The sequence below is a fragment of the Dermacentor andersoni genome, chromosome 9, assembly GCF_023375885.2.
Source record: "Dermacentor andersoni chromosome 9, qqDerAnde1_hic_scaffold, whole genome shotgun sequence".
Lineage (NCBI taxonomy): Eukaryota > Metazoa > Arthropoda > Arachnida > Ixodida > Ixodidae > Dermacentor > Dermacentor andersoni.
Genome location: NC_092822.1, coordinates 12,629,856 through 12,652,499, shown reverse-complemented (window position 1 = coordinate 12,652,499; position 22,644 = coordinate 12,629,856). Strand labels below are relative to the sequence as shown.

The following is a 22,644-nucleotide window of genomic DNA, read 5'->3' as shown; positions in this document are numbered from 1 at the left end:
CTCCGCAATGAGCAAGTTGTAAACAAGACTATCTATTGGTTTCACCATGGAAGTGTGCGACTCATGACGGAGCAAACAGGCGTGAACGATAAAGTCGCCCGGCAGCAAGCGTGTATGCGATATGAAAAACGGTGACAAGCACGTATGCGACGAGCAAACACATTTTACACGCGAAGTATTGCATATAGGACAAGGTGAACCGATTCGACCTCAAATTGATAATCAAGCACACGTCCAGGTAAAGCACTCGTCATACGACGCGGGGGAACAACTATGAGACAAAAAAACGATGAAACCTAACGGAGAGCGCAATCGTGGATGTAGTGCATCGCGGATACTGCCCCCACAATGGGGTTGCTATTTTTAAGCTTCGCTTACTTTGTGAGCAACGAAGTGTGCAGAATAGAGACAGCACCACGAAATACAAAGCATGCATGTATCTATAGTTCCTTTGCACATGCTTATGACTTATAACATCGAAGGCGTCCCTAGATCAAGCAATCACTCATATTTAAGCACTTGTGTTTTCCTCAATGTGGGCGAAACAAGAACGGCAAAGGTATGGAACTATTATGAAATTAACTTCATATTACTCATTCATATTACGTCACATTAGGGGCGTTACTCTCACATACTCGTATTCCTGTTCCCAACGCCAGATAGTTCAGATCATGGCGCACAGTCATGAAAATTCAACATCTGATGTACCGGAGGAGCTTTGCTTCAACTGAATTTGTCATTCATGCGCATGTTCGCATGAACGTCGTGTTGAAAGCATGGTGGCAAGCTCACCCGACGGTGGAGCCTGCGTCCAGGCCGATTCCCCTGGAGTTGAGAGACTTGAGCACCAGGTCCGTGTCTTCTCCCGACTCGCAGGGAAACATAACCTGCGCTCAGACAGAATGTGTACATGTCGCAGTTCAGCGTTAGGGAACCGATCCCACACGTTTTTCAAATATTACTTATGGACCAAGGGTGTCAAGTTAGAGATGATTGGCACAGAATAAGCTCTTTCTCGATCACAGACTGTCGTAGATTGTAACGATCCAAACCTACTCTCCCATCACGTTTCAGTTAGTTTCTCTAAGGTGACCACGGTATAATAAATACAATTCTGTGCATGTTTCTGGAGACCTGCGAGAACTTCTGGGTAGTCTTGTGAACAGCGCACGATGATCATTCTTGGCTAATTTCATCTAAAGTCATATTCACCATGAAGTATGGAAACATTTTTCAGAGAAGATTCCCTTGTGAAGCATAATGCTGAACTTTTACCATCACGCGAAACGTGAAACTCAAGAAGTCAACTATAAGAATTTTTAAATACCGAAAAGCTGTCAAAATTGCTCTGCCTTTTCCAAACAACTCCAGAACAGAACCGTAAAACGAGCTGGGTAGTTCCCTGCAATTTCCTCTATAAAACCTGGTCTTTCCAAGCTTAATTTGGAAAAAGTTGTTTTCAGAGACTGCTCCTTCAGGTTGGCCACTGCTGGCGCTCAGTGTGGTATACTGATGGGAGCTAGGACACTGTTCGTTTCATATCGTCGAGCTCTGAACAAATGCTGAGTGTCCCGAGCAAAGGCAGCTCCACACCTTGCATTTTTAATTTGCCTTGGTGCCTGTACACTGCTCAGCGTCATGATAAGGGTACCTCGCTGTCGCATCCCAGTAATATAACTGAGCGCGGTGCACGGGTAAAGGTCCGCCAGAGCAAAAGCATTTCGCAGGTTCCTCTCGAATCCCTAGAAGTTCCCCACACACAGCTACAGTCAAACAGTATCCCCTGTGAAAAAGTCGGCATTTTGCGATCCTGCTCACCTGGTAGACCTTGTCGGAACTCCTCGAGCACCACACCGCATCATCGACGCCCAGCTCTTCCAGGCAATCTTGCAGAGCCTGCGCCACGGTGCACACGTTTCACTGACGCACAACTTTTGAAAGTCCCGTTAGCTCCCAGCACCACCAGCAGATGGAGCATTGCCAAGCCTGTTCTCACTCCACGTAAGTCCAATCGTAATACTGTGTTTCAGTTTGCAAAACAATGTAAAACTACCTGAATATGTCAGTTTAGGCGATTGATCAAGCATGAACAGCGTTAACTTGCAACCACAGGCTATTAGTAGGTATAGGACAACGCTTCGTGGCTAAGGATAGCCACGGTAAGTTCAAACGTCAAGGTTGCCTCAGGATACGGCATCTATTTTTCATCATAAGCGATATCCTTTATTTACCGGCTACCGTCTAACTTATGCAAAATTCAAATGGTTTGCTTATCTACAACCTGAAGGGAAGCAATGTTGCTACAACGACATGACTGAATTAAAATTTAAATGTGGGGTTTTACGTGCCAAAACCACTTTCTGATTATGAGGCACGCCGTAGTGGAGGACTCCGGAAATTTCGACCACCTGGGGTTCTTTAACGTGCACCTAAATCTAAGCACACGGGTGTTTTCGCATTTCGCCCCCATCGAAATGCGGCCGCCGTGGCCGGGATTCGATCCCGCGACATCGTGCTCAGCAGCCCAACACCATAGCCACTGAGCAACCACGGCGGGTGACATGACTGAAGGACAACAGTTGCCTGTAGAAAGAGCCAATGTGTTCCTTCTTATGCTACTTTAATAAATGGTTCATAATTAATTGCGAGTTTTCCCCGAAGGCATTCGTCGCAAGATCCCAAGAGCTTGTTTATCACTGCCATTTTTTAACCAGCTGCTTTGCCACCTACATACCGACTCTTGCTGGTTGTGGTTCGGAGCTGCGAAGTTCACAAACCTACTTTCGTCCCTCCTCCACAAGAATACTCTGTAGAAAGTTTATGGATAAGGCGAGAGACAAGTTAGGGAGCACAGGTTTATAGGCCTTTTTTGTGTGTGTGTGTCAAGTCTACAAATTGTCTTCAAACCGCATGGAGGCTCAATGTTCACTTGTTTCTAGATTATCCCTTTCGCTTATTCAAACAAACTTAAGTTAGGAAACGGCCAAAAATACGACTGAATATCTTTTTCGGAAGAGGGCTTTAAAATATATATGTAAAGAAAGAAGCAGTTGAACCCCAATATTAACAAAAACTTCACTGCAGAGCTTGAAAACTAAGGTTAACGGAGTAGGTGTATTCTTTGACTAAAATGTAGCGGCACTATCATTTTGATGAACGGCCGTATAACTTTTGCCAGAAATGTCTTATGCGTGGTGAAGCCAAACCTGTAGTTATAGGTTCTTGTGTCGACTAGCCCAGCTTGTTCTCGGTAATGAAAGGTTTAATGTCCATAAATCTGCAAACAACCACATTTTAAAACTGCAGAGAACAGTATACGAAGGGAACACTTTTTAACGACATGTGTATAGACAATATACAGACATTATATAAGGAAAACATTAAGTTCAACGAAGTCCCCCAGAGTGGTCTACAAAAAACCTTGAAAGGAAACCAGTGAACCGAAACGGCGAAAGGATAATAGAGAATCTAAAAGGGCACGCAATGTTTGATTCTCTGTTTTCGTCTTTGTTTCGTTGATGCGTACTTAGGTTCACAAGCGCCATGGGCCTGCAAGATGAACTACAAGAAGCCTATAGACAGTAAATAGAATTTTAAAATTCATCTGTGAAGGGCCTGATCCAGCTATCCCACCCGTGACACGCTTAAGCGGAAGTGCAGAACAGAGCTGGACTGGGCGTTTCAAGAATTGACACCCCTTTTTACGTACGCACACTCCACAGCTGATACAGTTTGCCGAGTTCAAAGTCTGCTGTTCGGACGAGCTCGGGCTTGATGCTGTCTACAATGAGGATGATGGCCGCACCTCAACGCCTATAAGTGAAGACATCTATTTCCGACAAGGTAAATATATTGGATGTGTGGCATTACTTTCATGTTCCACAAATCGTTGATTAAATCCCAGCTATGTGGTACAGGTAACACCAAAGTAACTACAAATTATTCATATCCTGTAGCTTTCTTTTGCGTGTGCACTCATCCAGAAATATTCGTCTTTCAAAAGTACCGCAAATAGTACAAAGACGGATTACACACCATTTTCCCTTATAGCTTCCCTAGAGCTAAATTCGACCGGCGGATCTCGACGAGAATTTGCTTTCTGCTGGTCCGTTTAGAGCGAATCCCCGTTTTCCGGTAGTCGCGTTTCGGGTCAACTTGCGCTGCGGTATAGGTCGCTTTGTTTCGGCTGAGTGTTCGAGCGAGTCTTTTCTCCCATTGAGAGCTAACGACAGCTTCGCGTTGGCGGCAACTTCCGCTGAGAGCCTACGCGAAACACTATGTATTACTCTTGCAAATTTGGATTAGAAAGAAATTAAACTTAATCCTAGCGCACGCTACAGTATCTATCCAACTTCTTCAAAGACGCTGTGGGATTTGCCAGAAGCTTCGCGAGCTCTTGCACAACGACGAGGTAGCGGTGTCACGTCGCCGCATGCCAAGTGCGCTTCAACGCGACGTCAGCAAAGGCTGTGTCGGTGGTGCTGCCGTTAACAGAGTTATAGCTGAAGAAGCGTATGCCACAGCCTCGGTTTAATCGTTGTATCGTAAAGGGCACGCCACCGGCGAGCAAACACGTCACGCGATCGTAAAAGAGCGGTTTTCACCGGAAGAGCTATACGTGAAATCGCGGTTGTTGAGCACATGCCCGCGACGCTCCTCGAGAGCTCAACGTCCCGAGCTCTACTGTACCACTTCTATTCTTTTATAGTGACATACTGTAACACTTTACTTTTAGGACGGTAATGTCCTAGCCGAACTGCAGCAGCGTAGACAATAAAAAACGTATTATTCTTAAAGAGATAATAAACGAAAATATTAAAGTTTTACGATGTATTATTCGACGAAAAGTCTATGTGTAATGACTGTTGCATAGAGAACTGCCATTTAAGTTCTCGCTGCTACTCCGCTATTTAAAACGCCCGCGCTAAAACGTACGAGTTGACGTGATCTCCATATGATCACCCTCTTTGTCGCTCTGTGAATAGCCAGTGCTGACGGCACATGAGAGGTACCATAGTCAAATATAGGTGACGCCAGAGCGATTTTTCATTTTTGTCATTTTCTCGCTTACAAAAGCACTGCTCTCGCTACGAATGCCGAATTTGTTATTTCAGAAGCCTAATCGTTTAATCTAGCTCGACTTAATATTTTCTTTTAGTGTCCCTTTGTAGGTAATTTGTCCTACTGCTAACACCTTTACCCCTAGGTTAAGATGGAAACGTTGATGCGAAAAATGAATTTTTCTTTGCAACTTCTTTTAGCACCATGATGACTGCGTCTGCCACGTGTTCCTCTTGATCGTCGTTGCACTGCCCTGCTGTTGTTTCACTTGCACGCGGCTCTAGGCGTACGCACGCGGTCACCAACCTGCTTGGCCGAGGTCCGTGTCTCCTGGTGTCCATTGACATCCTTGCGCACAGCACCGTTGGCTGCCTGCAGTGTCTGGTGTTGTGGCTGCTGCTTCTGTTTCGCGATTTCTGCGACCATGACAAGTGGAGGTCAAACATTATTATTAGGCCCCGAGGATTTCGTGGCAGTTCACCATAAGCCACAAAGAAGGCATGAAACAGGGACCAGAATAGGCAGTTCATTCAAACACGCTGCAGGCACGCTGCGCCTCGTCGATAGCGCGCATGACTGATCCGAACTACGGTCTCTCTCCCTCTTTTGTTCCAACCTTCCCTACGTGAAATGAAGGAAAGTGGATAAAGTCGAGTTACCCCCGGCTGTTACCTCTCACAACCTGTGAGTCGAACAAGGCTACATAGCTTGCCAGATACCAGTGACTCATTCCATGACTCGATTAATCCGAACAGCCACTATGAGACCACCATTCCTGGGTGCATTTATTTATTCCACACATTATTGATGAGAACCCACTGCTATTTCTGGAAGAGAAATTAGCAAAATTGCACACATGTGTGTGTACTGCGTATGAGTATAGGTTATTTCATATGTTAATACCTTTCTCTTCCGGAGTAGCATAACAAACCACATGACAAGGAAAACATCTCCAGTATTCATCGGTGAATGTTCTCTCAGAGAGCTCCACCACTTGTAGAGCTCCTGGAAGCGCGTGGGCAACGTTTAGCGGCTCCCTCGCTATTTGAAGAAACACGCAGCTTGTATGCGGCAGTAGACGTGCGGTGCTCTAGCACAAGCCATTTGCAAGCAGCACATGCGAGACCTGTTAGCGAGGTCTCCACGAGGATGTCTTTTTTACTGCATGCGTACTATAGTGTTGACCAGTGGCGTAGCCAGGCACGTCCCTGAGATAACATCGAGTATGTGCCTGAGATAACAGCTTGCTTTCCCATTGAGACTGTTTTATGGCGCTGGTATCCCGTGCGAACGGGTGCGCATTCGCACGGTACTTCTCATATTTCGTGGGCCTTCCCTATTTGCCGGCAAAAGTAAACAAGCGATATGTATATGCCTTGCTCGAAACATTTTGACGTGTCTTACAATTCTATACAATCACTTAATTAACATCTTGACAACTATAACAATGAAAAAGTTCAATTATTATTATTATTATTATTATTATTTATACATACTGCAGACCACATAACGTGGTCCAAGCAGGATGGGCATTTTTTTAACAAATCACAATGAGTATAACGGTGAACATACATTGTGTTTTACATCCAGAGACAAATAGCAAAAATGAACACAATGGGTAAATGCAGAAAATGCTACACGATGGCAAAACATCACACTCTGGTATAGAATTTCATTGAGACACTGTGTGCGGGAAAAAGAAAAAATTCTAAGCATCTGTTTTTGCGAAATATGGCGTTAAAGATCTTGGTTGTTGATGTGTATTTCTTGTTGATAGGGGGGATAAACACAATGAAGAGTCAATAGCAAATTTCTGGTTCAGGAGAGAATGATGGAGAGCCCACACGACGAAATTTAGAAAAGATAAATTTAACGGCCTTTCTTTGAATTCTTTCGAGTTTATCAATGTTACGTTTTGCGTAAGGGTCCCACACTATGCTTGCATATTCTAGCTTTGGTCTGATGTATGATTGATAGCATAGAAGTTTTACATTTGGTGGTGAATTACGAAGCTTGTGTCTTAAAAAACAACTTTCTGAAAGCAGAACAACAAATGACAACATGGGAATTCCAGGAGAGGTTAGCAGTGAACGTTACACCTATATATTTGTAGCTATCGACATGATTTACTATAGATGAACCTAGGGAGTAAGCATACTGAAAAGGGGCTTTTTTTTTTTGTGATAGAAATGGAAACTGTTTTTGTGCATTTACGACCATGCCCTACTTGTTGCACCATTGGTATATGTAATTTAGATCTTTGTTTAGTTCTTCTTGATCATGTATGCTGCAAACTTCACGGAATAAAATAGTCATGTGCGAACAATCGAATGTGAACAGTTGGATCAATTACATCTACGATATCATTTATATAGCACAAAAATAGCAAAGGCACCTAGTACACTGCCTTGGGGCACACCCGACGTGACTGGTAGAATTAAGGTGCGAATTTCGATCCTCGACTGTTACAAACTGCACCCGATTTCTCAAATATTCAGCCACCCAAGCGACCAACACCTTCGATAGACCAATTTTGTTAAGTTTATAGATGAGTTTGTCATGAGGAACTTTATCAAAGGCCTTACAGATATCTAAAAAAATAGTGGTTATCTCAATATTATTATCAAGACCTTTTGCAAACTCATGCGTAACAGTGACGAGGTGCGTCACGGTCGAATGCTTCTTTCGAAAACCGTGCTGAAAACTTGTTAACATGGAGTGTTTGTCAAGGAATTCTGTAGTCTGAGTGGCTATAATATGTTCTGTAAGTTTAAAACATGAGGAAGCTAAAGATATCGGTCTGTAATTAGATAGTAATAATCTGTCGCCTTTCATGAAGATAGGGATTACTCGGGCCGTCTTCCCATCACGCGGCAAGGTTGCTGATGACAAGGAACTGTGAAAAATAATAAAAAGGAACTTGGCAACGCATTCGGCATATCGTCGAAGAAACACATTGGGAAGATCGTTAGGACCGCAACATTTTTTCGAGTTTAAGTTTAAAAGCATAGAAAGCAAACCAGGATATGAAATGAAATTGATTTCGCATGGTTGAAATGAGTGCGGTAGGCGTAGATGGTCCGGATACTGAAAACACGCTATGAAAATAGGAGTTAAAATAAATTTGCTATATCGTCATCAGTTAACGGTAGCATGGCTACAACTTATATCTTCGAATCTGGTTTCTTGTTTTCACTAAGGTAATTCCAGAACTTGGAAGGATAATTCTTTATAAAATTGGGCATTGCAATTATTTAATTAAAATTAATTATTTGATGTCAAACTAAAAATAACAGGTGGTTTCTCAGCAAGACTTCACACAATATGCACTTGGCCTTACTCGCGCTGAATAATCCGTATTTCTTTAAAACTCTGTCATAGCTCCGACGGCCTGGGAGATTTTTTCCTGTTGCCTCTAATCAAACAGCTCTTTCAAGATACATAATCCTATGGTACCACTATTCCTGAGAATGAGAACGAAAATCGGAGACGAGCGCACCTTCAAGATGCGGGTGTTTTCCTGCACGATGACGTCATACTTACACCACAAACCGGCCTTTCAGCAACTATATTGTAGGTTATCTTTAGTGAAGTACTTTCTCGTGTTTGTGTACAACGTCTAGCGTTTCATAAAGGACCGTGTATAACAGTAAAAGATGAATCTGTAATTATTGCCGTATTAAGCGTTTGTATAGAGACATGACAGAGTGGTAGCGCTATTTATGTCCTGCGCAGCAACAGCTGCCACTGACAGCCAGAACAGCACCACGGGACGCAACAAGCAAGAACAGCGCCGCCACAATTTCGCAAAACTGCGCGTCGACCCGGAGGTGCAGCACCGCGCAACAGCGAAAGTATGCAATGCGCGCAAATTGCGCGCGACGAAGCTTAGTCGAACAGAAAGAAAGGAACGCACGGGTGGCTCATTTGAAGGAAGGAAAAGTCGTGAAAGTAGCCAGTGGCTGGGGAGGAGGGCGTCAGGCACGGTGGCGTCAGCCGCATCGGCAACAATAATGACGAAGAGTCCGCATTGCCGTCTGCGCAGGCGCCGGCACCTGCAGTGGTGGCCCGGGTGACAAGTGAGGCAGCGAACGTCCCCCTAATAGCGGACGTCCGGTCGGGCCCGGGACACCGCTGCCACGGCACCGACGAGATCGAAAGAAAAGCCGTTTTCCCGTTGCGGCACACATACATGTGACCCCCCCGCGCGAGGCACGTTGCCGCGCTACACTGAAGGCATGACTCGTGCTGCGTATCAGCATCGATATATATGCGCGTAAGCGCGTGGGCGCGGTCGTGATCGCTCGTTGCGACCCGCTTCCCAACGTTGCACCTTTGAAGCGTTGCTAAACTCGTTCGCGTGTAGGCCGATCCCAATGCGCGATGGCATTGTTGCTCATGTTCCGACACCCTTGCGCACCGTACTGGAAGCGTCCGTGTCCAAGGTCGCTGCGGCGCTCCGTGCAGCGTTTCCGTATCGCATCGTTTCCAGGTTCAGAAACATCGACATTTAAGTACGCCTGTTGTGAAACGAGAAAATAATCCGCGTCGTTAAATAAGCGTGTCATTTAAATACGCAGTTTAGCCGCTGTAACCTTGCCTTCACTTTATTGATTTTGTTTGGTCTCTCAGCATGCAGTGTTCCGAATAGCGCTTTGAAACGCTTTGCGCGTACGTCACGTCAAATAGTAACGATTTACTAATAAATGTGAAAGCCCGACAGTTTCCCAAATCCTTTCTCTTTTATTATTGAATTGAATAATAGGAGAGGCTGGAACCTTTATGGCGGCACCGGCTACTACTTGTCACTTAGCCAACGAAATAAATATGCGCAAGAAGAGCGAATAACGTTACAAATATGGCACTCAGAAGAACACCAGATTAATAAGAACTACGCAGTCCAACAGTACGTGAGGAGGAGGAATAAACTTTGTTTGTGCACAGCATATTTGGGACCTATAGCCTCTCTATTTAGATGACGGCCTCGAGCCCTTGGGCCCTTGCTGCATCTTCGGCCTGCTGGATTGCCTTGAGTTGGTCTGCCGGTGCACAGCTGAGCAAGGCGGTCTCCCACTGCTCTCTGGTCTTATTTATTTTATTCTATGTGGGCGTCTGAGGACAAGCCCAAACCACATGTTGCAGGTCCACCCTTTCTTGACAGAATCTACATCTATCCGTGTAAATGTTCGGGTAGTAGCGGTGGTAGGCCACCGGGTTAGGATATGTATCTGTTTGTCAGAGGCGCCATGCCGTCGCTTGCCGTCTACTCAGCGAGGAGTATGCCGAGGGGAAATGGGCCCTTCCCAATTTATAATGTTTGGTTATCTCGTTAAAGCTGGTCATCCGGTCTCTCCGTTCCCAGTATTTGTTGCTTGTTACCTGCTCGGCCCGTCAGCTCTCGAGCCAGGTTGTGCGCTATTTCGTTCCCGGGAAGGGAGGAGTGTGCGGGTGCCCATATAGTGTGAATGTCGCGATCTTCACGAAAGGTGTTTAAAATTCTCAGCGCTTCCGGCGAGATTCTTCCTTTTGCATAGTTCTTGATGGCTGTCTTGAAGTCGCTTACTACGATGTTAGCCTCCGTGGACGCTATTGCCAGTGCTAAGGCAGCCCCCTCCACCACCTCCACCTTCTATGTTTTTGCTGTGCCACTAACTCTGCAGTCACCCTGTAGACTCGTACCAACTATCGACATACTCTGTCTATTTGCGTACTCCGCTGCGTCCACATAGACCACGTCCCTGGCACTGTGGAATCTTGTGGAGAGCTCTAGCTCTTGCGATTCTTCGATCTTGGTGAAACTCCGGGTGCATGTTTCTGGGGATTGGGGGTATTGATATATGTTACCTTATTTTCCTTGGGATGTCTCTCCGCATTCCGTGCTGTGCTTCGTAGGTTATTCCGATGTCATCTAATATGTCTCCCCGTCAAACTCTGTGTGAGCCTTTCATACTGATCTACTCTCTGGGACTCATTAAGTTCGTCTAGCGTGATGTGCACGCCAGCGCCAAGAATTTCTCGTTTGACATACTTGCCGGAAGTCCCAAGGCTTGCTTATTTTCTCAAAATGTTGGTGTCGTCGAAAAACTTTTTAAAGCAAGAAGTGCTCTTTTCTGAAGGCACGCTGTTGGCCATGGACCAAGTATCGTTTTTAGAGTGATTGGTCTCCTATCTAAAAGGAACAAATTTGCTTGCAATACCCTTCGTTGTGGATCGTATTTAGTGCACTCGAGGAGAGGATGACGCACATCTTCCTCTGACACTGGACTAGAGACACCGTTTTATTCTGTATAAAAACTAAAGGCGCAGGCGGTGCAGTAATGTTTCGAATTTTCTGTTTTTTCTCAGATTTGACGTAATTGATAGGTTTATACATTTGTCTATGAAGTATAACACCGAGTTCTTGGATTACTGATCAGACCAGGCAGCTTTGCTGAGACGGCAGGATATCTGTTTCAGAAGCAGATGGGCTTCATTACGCAAAAGGGGAAGATTGATTGTCTCCGTGTTATTGTGCAACCGATTCACAGCAGCGTCCACTGCAGTATTACCAGGAATATTGCAGTGCCCGGGTAACCACTGCAATGCAATGCAATTACGTGATTCATTGCGCTTGCCTTTGTGTTCTTTGAGCGTCTCATAAAATAGGAAAGTGCTCAAAGAATCGTTCTTACTGCTTAGTAGCAATGTGAGGGCGGCTTGCCGAATCGCTAAAAATAACCCATTTTTGCGAATTTTTTTCTAATGGTATGAAACGCAAAGCACACAGGATTTCAAACAGTTCTGCCACGGTGGAAGATGTCGCTCGGGATGTTCGTTCAAGCGCAAATGTGGAATGACGAATGCTGAAGCCGAGGAATTTTTTACTTGAGCTGTCTGTATACACGTGGATGTACTGGGGATATAGTGAGTAAATTTGGAATAGGTGTCAGTTGTGCGGCTGCCATGAACATGTCTCTCTTAGACATAACCCCTCGAAAGATAATTCTATTTTATGACTTGTTAACATCCAAGGACGGTAACTAACGTCCACTTTGCATAATTCAAATCTTGGTAATAATGCTTTATGTTCTTGAACAGCATTGTGAAGTTTGGTGTTTCGTTCACTGAGTGCAATGTTTAATGGATGCTTCTCGCGTTGAGTTAAGATGCGATAAATATGTCGGCATGTTTCAACTGTTCGTACGACTGAAAATGTGGGTGACGAGCTTCAGCAATTACTAGAGAACTCGAAGTAGCCTGCGGAACCCCAGGACACTCGCAGCCCCCTTGCCAGTAAACGTTGAAGACTTTCCTCCGAAGTTTGCTATAAACCACGGAGAACAGGTGCCGAATAAGCTTTTTTTGTTGTTTTATGAGTGCGTTATGAACTTGTAATAGTTAATAGACTGATCCCTCTATGTTGTGCCAGCGAGTCGCCGAGGTATGTTTATTACAGTACTGGTATTCTTTTCAATTGCGCGGACGTATGATGCCCATGTCAACTGGCGGTCAAGAATAACACCAAGAAATTTATGCTCTTTCACGAACATCAAAGTTTGCCTTTCAAGCGTAAGTTTGAAATTATTCAGCTGTCGTCTAGTGAAAGATGTCATCTGCGTACAGAGAATACTGCAGGCCAGAAGGCAGTTTTTGTGGCAAGGCTACCATAACACAGTTGAATAAAAATGCACTGAGAACACTGCACTCCAAAACGCCCTGCGTGATGGCGTGATAACTACTCTCTCCTTTCAAACCTTTCCTTCTGGCAGCTCGCACTTGGTGACGTTATGCGGCATCGTACCTCCTTCACGATCAGCGCACTCTACCCAGCGCACTACATTCGGGATCTGTCCAAGTCGTAACGGAACATGTTGTAACGTTTCTTCGCCAGAGAGCAATAAATCGGTAGTCTTGCGATTGCCATCGTATAGTATATCGTCGTCTCCGCGGTCGTCACCTTGTTATTGCCGTCACACACACGCTTGCGTAACGAACAAAGAGAGAAAGGATGCATAGAAAGGCAGGGGGATTAACCAGACGTAGTTACAGTTGGCTACCCAGCAAGGTGGGAATTATTAGGGAGATGAAAAGAGTAGAAGGGCGAGAGAGAGATAGAGACGAGCACAAACAAACCACGTACACTATAGAGCGGTAAGGGGCGGCGTTCTTAAAATCTATCGTGAAGACCCGTAAATTGCAGGAACCTTAGTAACGTGAGTAAGGCCTCCAGCGCGGATGTTCTTTGGAAGCAATGGCCTCAAGCTTTTAGTTCTGATAGAGGATGATTGTCCAATTGATTCATCACCCTGCACATCACTTGTCTCTCGGCGCTGCAACGCGAACAGGCAGATAATGTGTGCGAGCGTCTCTTCACAGCTGCATGTGTCGCACGCGGGGCTGCTGGCCATTCCAATAAGAAAGGCATAAGAGTTGGTAAATGTAACGCCTAGCCACAGATGGTAGGTACAGCGCGGTCTGTTCACGCTGTGGCAGCCCACGCGGTAGATGCACCTGTGTGTATGAGACAACGAACGCAATCGACACATGGTGAAAACGTTCGAGTCCCACAGGGGCAAAGTACATTCACGGGTCATCAATCGCCGCCCAGCCGCAGCGTCTGTACGCGAAAGCGGAATCAAGACACATTGACCCCTTTCATTAGCAGATCGGACGGCTTCGTCGGCGTGGTCATTCCCGCTGATGCTGATATGTCCTAGAAGCCACTGAAATCTTATGTTGCGTCCCGTGTCATGGCTGCGATTATATATCAAATTTCTGAGGCCATTTATTCATTGAGTCCGTGGCGCATTGGGCTTTGTGTGCACTGAAGGGCTGCCTTGGAATCGCTAATGACTGTCCATCAAATTAAACTGCGGATTTAAATGACATGCTTATTTAACGATGTGATTTATTTTGTCTTTTCAAAACTGGCTTACTTAAATGTCAAGGTTTTCGAATGCCTGTTACAAGGTTATCAAACCTAGTGTGGTGTCTGTACCGGCAGCAAGTGCAACTAACAATTCCGGGCATCAAAAAGAAAGCTGGAGCACCGTTGCAAGCTTTGAAACAAGCAAATTTTGAACCCATTTACAACGTGCACAGATTCCGTCAAATTCTTGGTTCGATAAAACTCAATAGCTTTCTGCTGCAGTAATCATTCCAACAAAATCCGAAGAAATCAAGTTTTAAAAAATCAGGACCCATTCAACCCTGTGAAGGGGGTTGGACAGCGAAGCTGTGGGGAAACGACCACCTACGATATGGCGACGAGACAAACAGTAAACTTTGGCAAACGTTCTTCGTATTACTGCGAGATACTGATTAGTGCGATGTACACTGTGGTATGTGATATATGGGGCTATGATCCACTGCATATTTTGCTTGCTTACGGGGGTATGAGCCATTGCTTCCACGGGTATACGAGCCACTGGTGATCAGTTTTCGGCATGTTCTCTATGGTGCATTTTTTGCTTGCTTAGGGGGGTATGAGCCATTGCTGATGATAGTTTGTGCTCGCACTTTTCTGTCCGTGGACATGATTGTGCCGTTGGGGGATAGCGGTATACCGCTTCGCTGTAAAAAACTTCATGTGTTACCCCCTCAACGGTTGCAGAACTTGCGGCACTCCGTGCCGCACTTGATTTCATTAATCAGGAACCACCGTTCCGAATGAAATTGCTCGCTTTGCACTAACATGCTGCTCAATCGTGTACCACTTTGCAGAACCCCGACAAGGGTGGATAACGAGGCCCACCTGCAAAATGCTTCGCATAACACTGATTCCCACAATGCGTGGGATCTGCATAATTTTACAGCAAAGCTGTTAAAGGGAGTTCCACGGCAATTTTCGTGCGATGGTGTGTTCGGCATGAAATGTCAAAGAGCTGCCAGCATTGAAATCTGCGTGGAAGCCCTGAAGCGGTCGCATACATGACTGGAGCGTAGGTGAGAAAGCGAAGTCAGCGTCGGTGATAAATCACTATATTTACGTGTTATAAGAAAAGCAACAGCGCAACTTGGAGATTCCATTGGTACACGCAGCCAGTCGCCGGTGTCGGTAGAACCAGTGTTCGATCACTTTTTTTTTTTGTAGAACCAACGCATCCTATTTAGGAGGTGTTGGTAGAGGCGGCGGATGCACAATACAGGAACATGCATCGGATATAATGCAGACTATAAAAGTATCGGATAAAGTGAAACATTTATTATGTCTTGGATAGATATTGTGCTGTGGGGAAACAGACCCTACAGTACTCGAAAAGGGTGCGAGAACTCGCTCATATATGTATATATAGTGTCCCAGCTAACATTAACCAAGCTGTTCAACACAGAAAATAAATAAAAGAACATGGTTCAAGATCAGATTTTGAGACCTACGTTATTCGACAGTCATAACGCTGAGGACTGAGCACCGTAGGTCTTATAATTTTATCTCGCACCAAGTATTGTAATTTTCTTTTTACGCTGAACAGCTTGGCTAACGTTAGCTTGGACGCACGGTATACAGTTTTTATGTCTGTTGCTCAACTGGCAACATATTGCTTCATATTAGATCAAGAAAGATCAAGGAGAGGAAAGGCAGGGAGGTCATCCAGCCGCACGGCCGGTTTGCTACCCTACGCTGGGGGTAAGGAAAAGGGTGGAAAAGAAAAGAGGGAGAACGCACTGAGTGCACGTGGGATGATACACATGAACACTATAAGCCGTCTCTTAAACCGGTGCACTTCAAGTAATGTACAAATGTACGAAGTTCACGAATCGCTTTCTGTGCTAGTGACAGGTGTAGCCACGGTCCGAATATACTTGACTCAAAGAACGGTCTCGAGTCGAGTCGGCTTAAAGTTGTTCTGAGAGATAAAGGTGTCGTACGTCGTATATCAGATCTATTAAAAACAATATCACGGCTCACAATCTGAAAGTCATGTAATTTGACTGGTACCGGCGCCAGTGCTCTTTTACATCTAATATTTCACTGGGCGCTGACTACTGTCGAAGGTTTCCGGTAGGTTTCATCCAGAGATGTTTTAAAAAAAAAAATTTACGACTAAGTCTTCCTTGGCGAGTTACGCCCGCTTTTCCGTATCGGTATGCTTCTGGCCTCTTTCGTGTGGCGATCCCGGAGGTAGTGCATTCTAAACATATATATCAGAATGTCCTGCAGCCGGATTCGAACAGAAGACATCCAGCCCAGAAGCCCGATACTGTGCTAGAGTGGAGAAGCCCGCACGCCACAGACGCTTTTGCCGCTACAGTGTCCCCGATAATCAGATCGTCCTTTTGGCATGTAAATTAAACCCCCGAAAGTATTTAAAGTTAGCCTACACGTCATCATACGTCAAAATGTGAGCCGATCGCCGAGGATAGTGCAGACAAAACATTTGAGCAGTTCGATACTCCTCTTCCTCGCCTCCCGCAAGAGGTGATGCGAGAGTCGCGCACAGTGGCTCCGCCCCATTCTCACCCCCAACTCGCTTAGAAGGCTGTCTTTCATCGACTTCAACTCAAGGGTGAATCGCCTGCCAACTTATTTAAATCTTCCTTGGTATCCCCTGTCTCTGAGACCCGTTCTCCACAGGAAGCGCAACAACGCTTTCGAAGGTTTCTGTGCTGAGGACAGTCTCGGCCAGTTTCCCAGAAGCCTTTCCACCTACAAAGCGCGTTTGTGAAGACTATCTAGCAGTGCCGTATTCTCCTTTCCTTGTTCTGTTTTTTTTTACTCTTTCTTTTGTTTTTCAGTGACATCTCTTTTGTTTTATCTTTTACTCCCCTTTCCGCAGCACAGGGTAGCCAGCCGGTCTGAGAACTGGCTAACCTCCATGTGTTTCCGTCTATTCCTGCTTCCTCCTCCTCCTCTTTGGTATCATATCGTGCAGCGTCGAGGTGCGACGCCACTGGCAGCGCTCGTGACGCTAGCATTCTCAGACGCCTGGTAGCTGCCAGGGTGCTGTTCCTTCTGCCCAGCAGGAGTTACCTTGCGTGGTGCTTTGCGGCAACATGTTCGTACCCTCGTATAACACCGTCCGGGGAGTTCACAGTGCTATCGCTGCTTACGTTCCGCCCTTTAGACGAAACTGCAGATTCTTTTTTAGTGGCACCAGCATCGAGTGGCACTCTTGTTTCTTGCGCAGCACTTCTGGTTCATTTTGTGAGACAACCGTGGAGGAAATTCAAAATAAATCAGAAAAAAATAGTACAGTACAAGGTTCATGTGTTTCATTATATATATATATATATATATATATATATATATATATATATATATATATGATATCAGAGCCTAAGTTTAGTTAAAAGGTGAGTTACTGAAGTGTCTGGAATAATTATGACTAATTAGAAATCACTGATTGCCGCACACCAAAGCACAGAACCGTCGACTTGCGAAATTCTGGAAACCCAGAAGTAGAAAGCGGTAGTAATGACGTCACTAATGATGTCGCACACAAGAAGGTGGTATGTTATTTAACCTGCTAATTAATGAGAAACAGTTGCCCCCGAGTTCGGTTCGTGTGTTGCGTTCGTCTAAAGTTAATCTAAAGTACACGCCAACGCCGAGGTGCGAGTGCCACAGAGAGACACCTAAGTCAAAGATTAGGGTCGCCTACCGTTTTTTTTTTATACAGTGCAACAGGTAAGCACGCCATACTGGATATGCACCATAGTAATCTATACTAAGGCAGGGCGTGAATAGTGATATTCAAGAATGCCATTTATGTATTTACGCGGGGCGCGCAAGGCGTGGTAAGGCGTGCGGACAGCAAAAAATACAACAAAGAAAGCTGATGCATATTGATACGACGTGAAAAAACTCGCATTCATATTAGGCTTGCCTTGTAAGTGCGACGTCTGCACAAACAGCCCTTGAATAGTAACAGATTCAGCGCTGCATGCCTTGACGGATGCCGCGACAAATGAGAGAGCCGGCTTTCAGGAATTGTTTTTTTTTTCTCTACAGTTACGCCCACCTGCGTCGTTTCCTGTGATGCAAAGCAGCACGTTTATACGATGTATAGCTGGCCCCCAACTGCACCACTACCATATCTTCTGTACGAGCTTTGTGCTCATCTGGCCTTCAAATACTTTATTATTGGAGGGTTATCCCGTTAAATAAACATGTCTCACTTCCATAAAAGTGCTCAAATCACGTATTTAGATAGATCAACCCTTTATCCGAAATCATATTTGGCTACTCTCGTATACTTATGATGACTCAACGTTGGGGAGACGAACTTAATTTTAGTTAAATAACGGACAACACTCACAGCAAATACATATTTTATATGATTAGACTACTTACACATAAACACACACAGATTAAACATTGGTAAGTTCACAGCCAAATGTCACCAGCAATTAAATTAAATTATGGGGTTTTACGTGCCAAAACCACTTTCTGATTATGAGGCACGCCGTAGTGGAGGACTCCGGAAATTTCGACCACCTGGGGTTCTTTAACGTGCACCTAAATCTAAGTACACGGGTGTTTTCGCATTTCGCCCCCATCGAAATGCGGCCGCCGTGGCCGGGATTCGATCCCGCGACCTCGTGCTCAGCAGCCCAACACCATAGCCACTGAGCAACCACGGCGGGTCACCAGCAATTAAGAGCGCGTATATTGTAAATGGTTTACGGGATTCAATAAACTTTCCATTTGAACAGCAACAACAAACAGACCCCTAATGCTTCCGAAGGATGTGCGAACTCGCGTATACTCTTCCGTTATCTGATGTATCAGTTGCTCGGATTGGCATAGATCCACGAAGTATATTTTAGTGTATGTAGCTTACAAACTTCAGTTTTATTCTCATCTTTGTAAATACCCGACGCTGTGCAGCTCTCAAAATAAAATTAGTCGCGTATTTTCCTTAGTCGTGGGCGCTGTATGGAGTACATAGGAATGTTAAGAAGCTGGTGTACTTAGCGATGTTCATCGTCTGTAGTAAATAGATGTCGTTGCGTGACCTGTCTGCTTACTGTGCCCATCGCCTGTGGAGTGACAACTTATTCTAGCACTTGTTTTTTTTTTCTTTTTTCCTTTATGGCAATCAGTTCTGTAGAATCCAGCAAATTAGAGTAAGTGAAATGAAAGCAGAAACTCTGATCCGCCCGGATGTAGCACGAAGTTACTAAGGAAGCCCTTATGGGTTCCTCAGAAAAAAAAAAAACATCGCAGTTGAGAAAACAAAAAATCGTGGACCAGGACGAAGTTTTCTCAACTGCGAAACTTCCTGGGAAACCCGTAGAGGTTTATTTTGTAGCTTGGTGCTACATTCGGGTGGATGACAATTTTCAATTTCATTGTTTTTCTTTAATGTCACCTAAACAATTACAGGCCTACAATAAACATTCTTCGCATTGTTTTTATAAAATAGTTTAATATACTCAAACGAATTTAAAAGACCATGCCGATTCGAAGCACATGTTGGAACCTACGTGCATGAAGCGGTCAATTAAATAGCATAAACTAAATGCCATCTACACAACGGTCATTATTGTCATGTGCGCGTAGTCCCATGCAATGCTTACGTATGTACATCGCACAGGTCACAACTTAGCTCTCATGGTATGTTTATGTTTATTCACTGCACCACTCACGAACCGTGTCGAACCGCAAACAGTGTTTCATGCGAATGTATACTCGAAAGCGACGTCGACGCAGTGATATCACGAAGATGAAGGCAATGTTTCATTTCTGTCCAGGTAAGAACAGTGGGAGCAAGGGTATGCAGAGAAGGACGCGAAAGTCCGTGTAAACCTGCACTTTATTCGCCCGCTCCATTCCTGCGTCGCTGGCCTAACGAAAGCTGGCACGCGCGTGCACGTACTGCGCGAAATTAACGCGCCAGTCGTCACGAAAGGGAAGTGGGCGTGGGCACGAGAGTATAGTACGCCTGTGACTGCGGCTTGGTGCGCCGCAGTGCTGGGAGACCAAGGTTATTCGGTCCCACCATGCAGCTGACATTTTATGACGGCGAAGCTGTTAAGGGCTAGTTCCCCCATGATCGTGTCTGTGTGTAGATACAAAACTATCATCATCAGGATTGTCTCCAGCTTCATCGTCGTCGTCCTCTTCCACAGCTGGCTGGTTGGCACAGGGGCTACCGCGCGAACGCGCTCGTGCCACTGCTCCCGCGTTCGTTGTCGTCGTTAATTAGGAACACAAAGGCGCAACCAATTGTACACCGAAGCTGTTAAGAGCTATAGTTCCTCAGGATCGTGTCCGTGTGTAGACAAAACTCCCTAGACGTGGCCCTATCCAAAAGATAGTGCAATACCGGGCCGACCCGCGGCTGAGGCGAAGCAGGCGTTAAGCGCTCCCCATGCGTGCGCCGATCCCGAAAATAGTGAAATGCCGGGCCGACCCGCGGAGGAGGTGCAGTTCACCATTAAGGGGTCCACATACACAGCTTCGCTGGTCATCCTTCTACACAGAGTGGAAGGGCACTGAGTTTTATTGAGAAACTAATTTTGTCATCGTGGCTGTGGCGGCATGCCGTTCAAAGTCTTTTACAATATAACGTCCTTTCGCCCTAACCTGCGGGAAGAACACCTCGTAAACCACTATAATATTGCATCGTGCAGGTGTCCTTCCAGGCCGGGACGCAATGTCGATAGTCCTCTCCTCTGATTTAACTTTAAACGTTGGTAAAGGCTCCTGCCCTCGAATGTAAGCGACACATATGAGCAGGTTGCAAAACAACGTTTCATTCCGGTGTGGATCTTTCTATTATAGCAAAAGAACATGGGAGTCGAACGGTCAAAGCTCCCACCGTAACCGCACCCAACATTCCGCTTCGCTGGATGCCCAAACAGAAATCCTCGAGTACAAAGACCTGTAAACGATGCCTGAACGCCGAGTAGGACATTTGCTTTTTATTAAGACTTCGAGCGTGATGAACGTTTATCGATAAAGCGGCGCCGCAAAGCTCTCCTGGAGAGTTCTAATCTCCGTGTCATCGCGAAGCTCGAAGCCTTCCACAATGCTTAGTCGCGACGGTTCTGAAGAGGCACAATGCAGCCCACTTCGCCGTAACTGCGAGACGACGCGTACGAGGCGGTGACGTCCACCGGTTACGCAATCTGCCGTTGCTTTTGTTTCGCTGAAGTGCTACACGCGTAGACACTGTCGAACACGATTACGTCATCAAGCCCCCGTTTTTCAAAGAGCGCGTCACATCAAATAAACCTGTTACCTCGTGTTGATTACACCGCGCCTAGATTGTCTTTTCTGAGTAGTTCAGCAGGCAAAATTAGACTTCTGATTTCCCGCTTTTGAGAGCGTCGGCACTCTTTCGTCCGGTTGAAGTTCACCAGCGCATATGTTTGTACATGTTCTGAGACACTTGGTCTCGGTATCAGGCGCACAGTTTCAGCGAAGCCGCAGCTCTCTTCATGACATTCTTGTACTTGGCAATAATTCAAGATGCCGCTTAAATATGAAGAGTACGGAGCAGCGTTTCTTTTTCTTTTCGAAAACATAATATTTAGACGACGCTAGTGCCTTCAGGCGGCACCACCTACTCCTTTTATCATAGAACAATTGTATATTCCAAATACGACATAGGAAGCCGGTACGTAACAAAAGGTGATAATATAACGTAGACTTAGTACGCGTTCCCTGAATCACGCCTTCTTTGTTCTCGCGCCATGTGCGGCACACACATAGGGCACACACTGAACTATAATTCATCGCATTGTTATCCGAGCTATGCGTTGACATGCACCATCGTTTATGGCTGTCAATTGAACGGCGAATAACAGTGAACGACGAGCAGTGTTGGTTTATACCGTTGCCACCTCACATCGCCGCCTTCTGTTCTGGCACGTACCGCACGAACCGCCTTTGGGACGCACGAGGCCCAGGATCGCACCGGTGTAAGAGCCTTCTGGGGAGATCATATACACTGCTGGTGAAGCAATGAACATTTGCCAAAATTCTATACGCGCCACACAGTGCCACAATCCCCAAGCGTATCGCAAAGGATGCGTGACGCACACGTCTCTCGTTCAAAGCACGTGGTTTACGATTTCACGTGTGGGGCACCTGCTAAGCTAGCGTCAATAAGCGCAGGAGGCTGCCCATGTGAATTATATCAGTACGCATCACCACAACTTCCGTGTAGTCGCCACAATCACAAGATATTGTGTAGAGGCGACCGAATGTGTCCCTGTAGTCACAACTATGTTGATGACATATGTCGGAAATTAGAGGACTGGGAAAATGCTGAGGCACAATGGAACATACGCGCGAGGCAGCGGAATATCTATACACGACCATGGAGGCGCATGCGCCGTAATCCGGCCTGCCTCTGAGGAAATATGAAATTGTTCGAGCCGGAGTTATTCGAAACCGGAGCCGGTTTCTTCCGACATTTCTCTGCATTCAGAATGATGGGGGACAGTATTTGCACGCTTCGAAACCTACCACAGAAAGCGTCGCAAGCGAAATTGCCTTCCACAAGCGCAAGAGCGTTCGAAAAAAAAATGCTGGCGACAGTAGCTGGTCAGTCAATTTCTTTTCACGGCTGGCTTCGCTGAGCAATTTCGGAGGAAACTGCTGAAGTTCACAGTGGACGAGTAAGTAAAATGTGCTGCAGATGTCATACC

The 22,644-nt window shown here is 45.7% G+C and overlaps 1 protein-coding gene across 1 annotated transcript in view; it reads right to left on the bottom strand.

Annotated features, from left to right (window-relative positions):
• The window catches only part of LOC126527036 (uncharacterized), a 71,802-nt gene that overhangs the window by 24,254 nt on the left and 24,904 nt on the right, over positions 1-22,644 (bottom strand). Inside the window, exons 2-4 of the mRNA XM_050174751.3 lie at positions 5,368-5,477; positions 1,819-1,896; positions 793-887 (exon numbers count right to left, since the gene is read on the bottom strand). Of these exons, the coding sequence (XP_050030708.1) occupies positions 793-887; positions 1,819-1,896; positions 5,368-5,477 (283 nt within the window). The remainder of the gene's footprint in view (positions 1-792; positions 888-1,818; positions 1,897-5,367; positions 5,478-22,644) is intronic.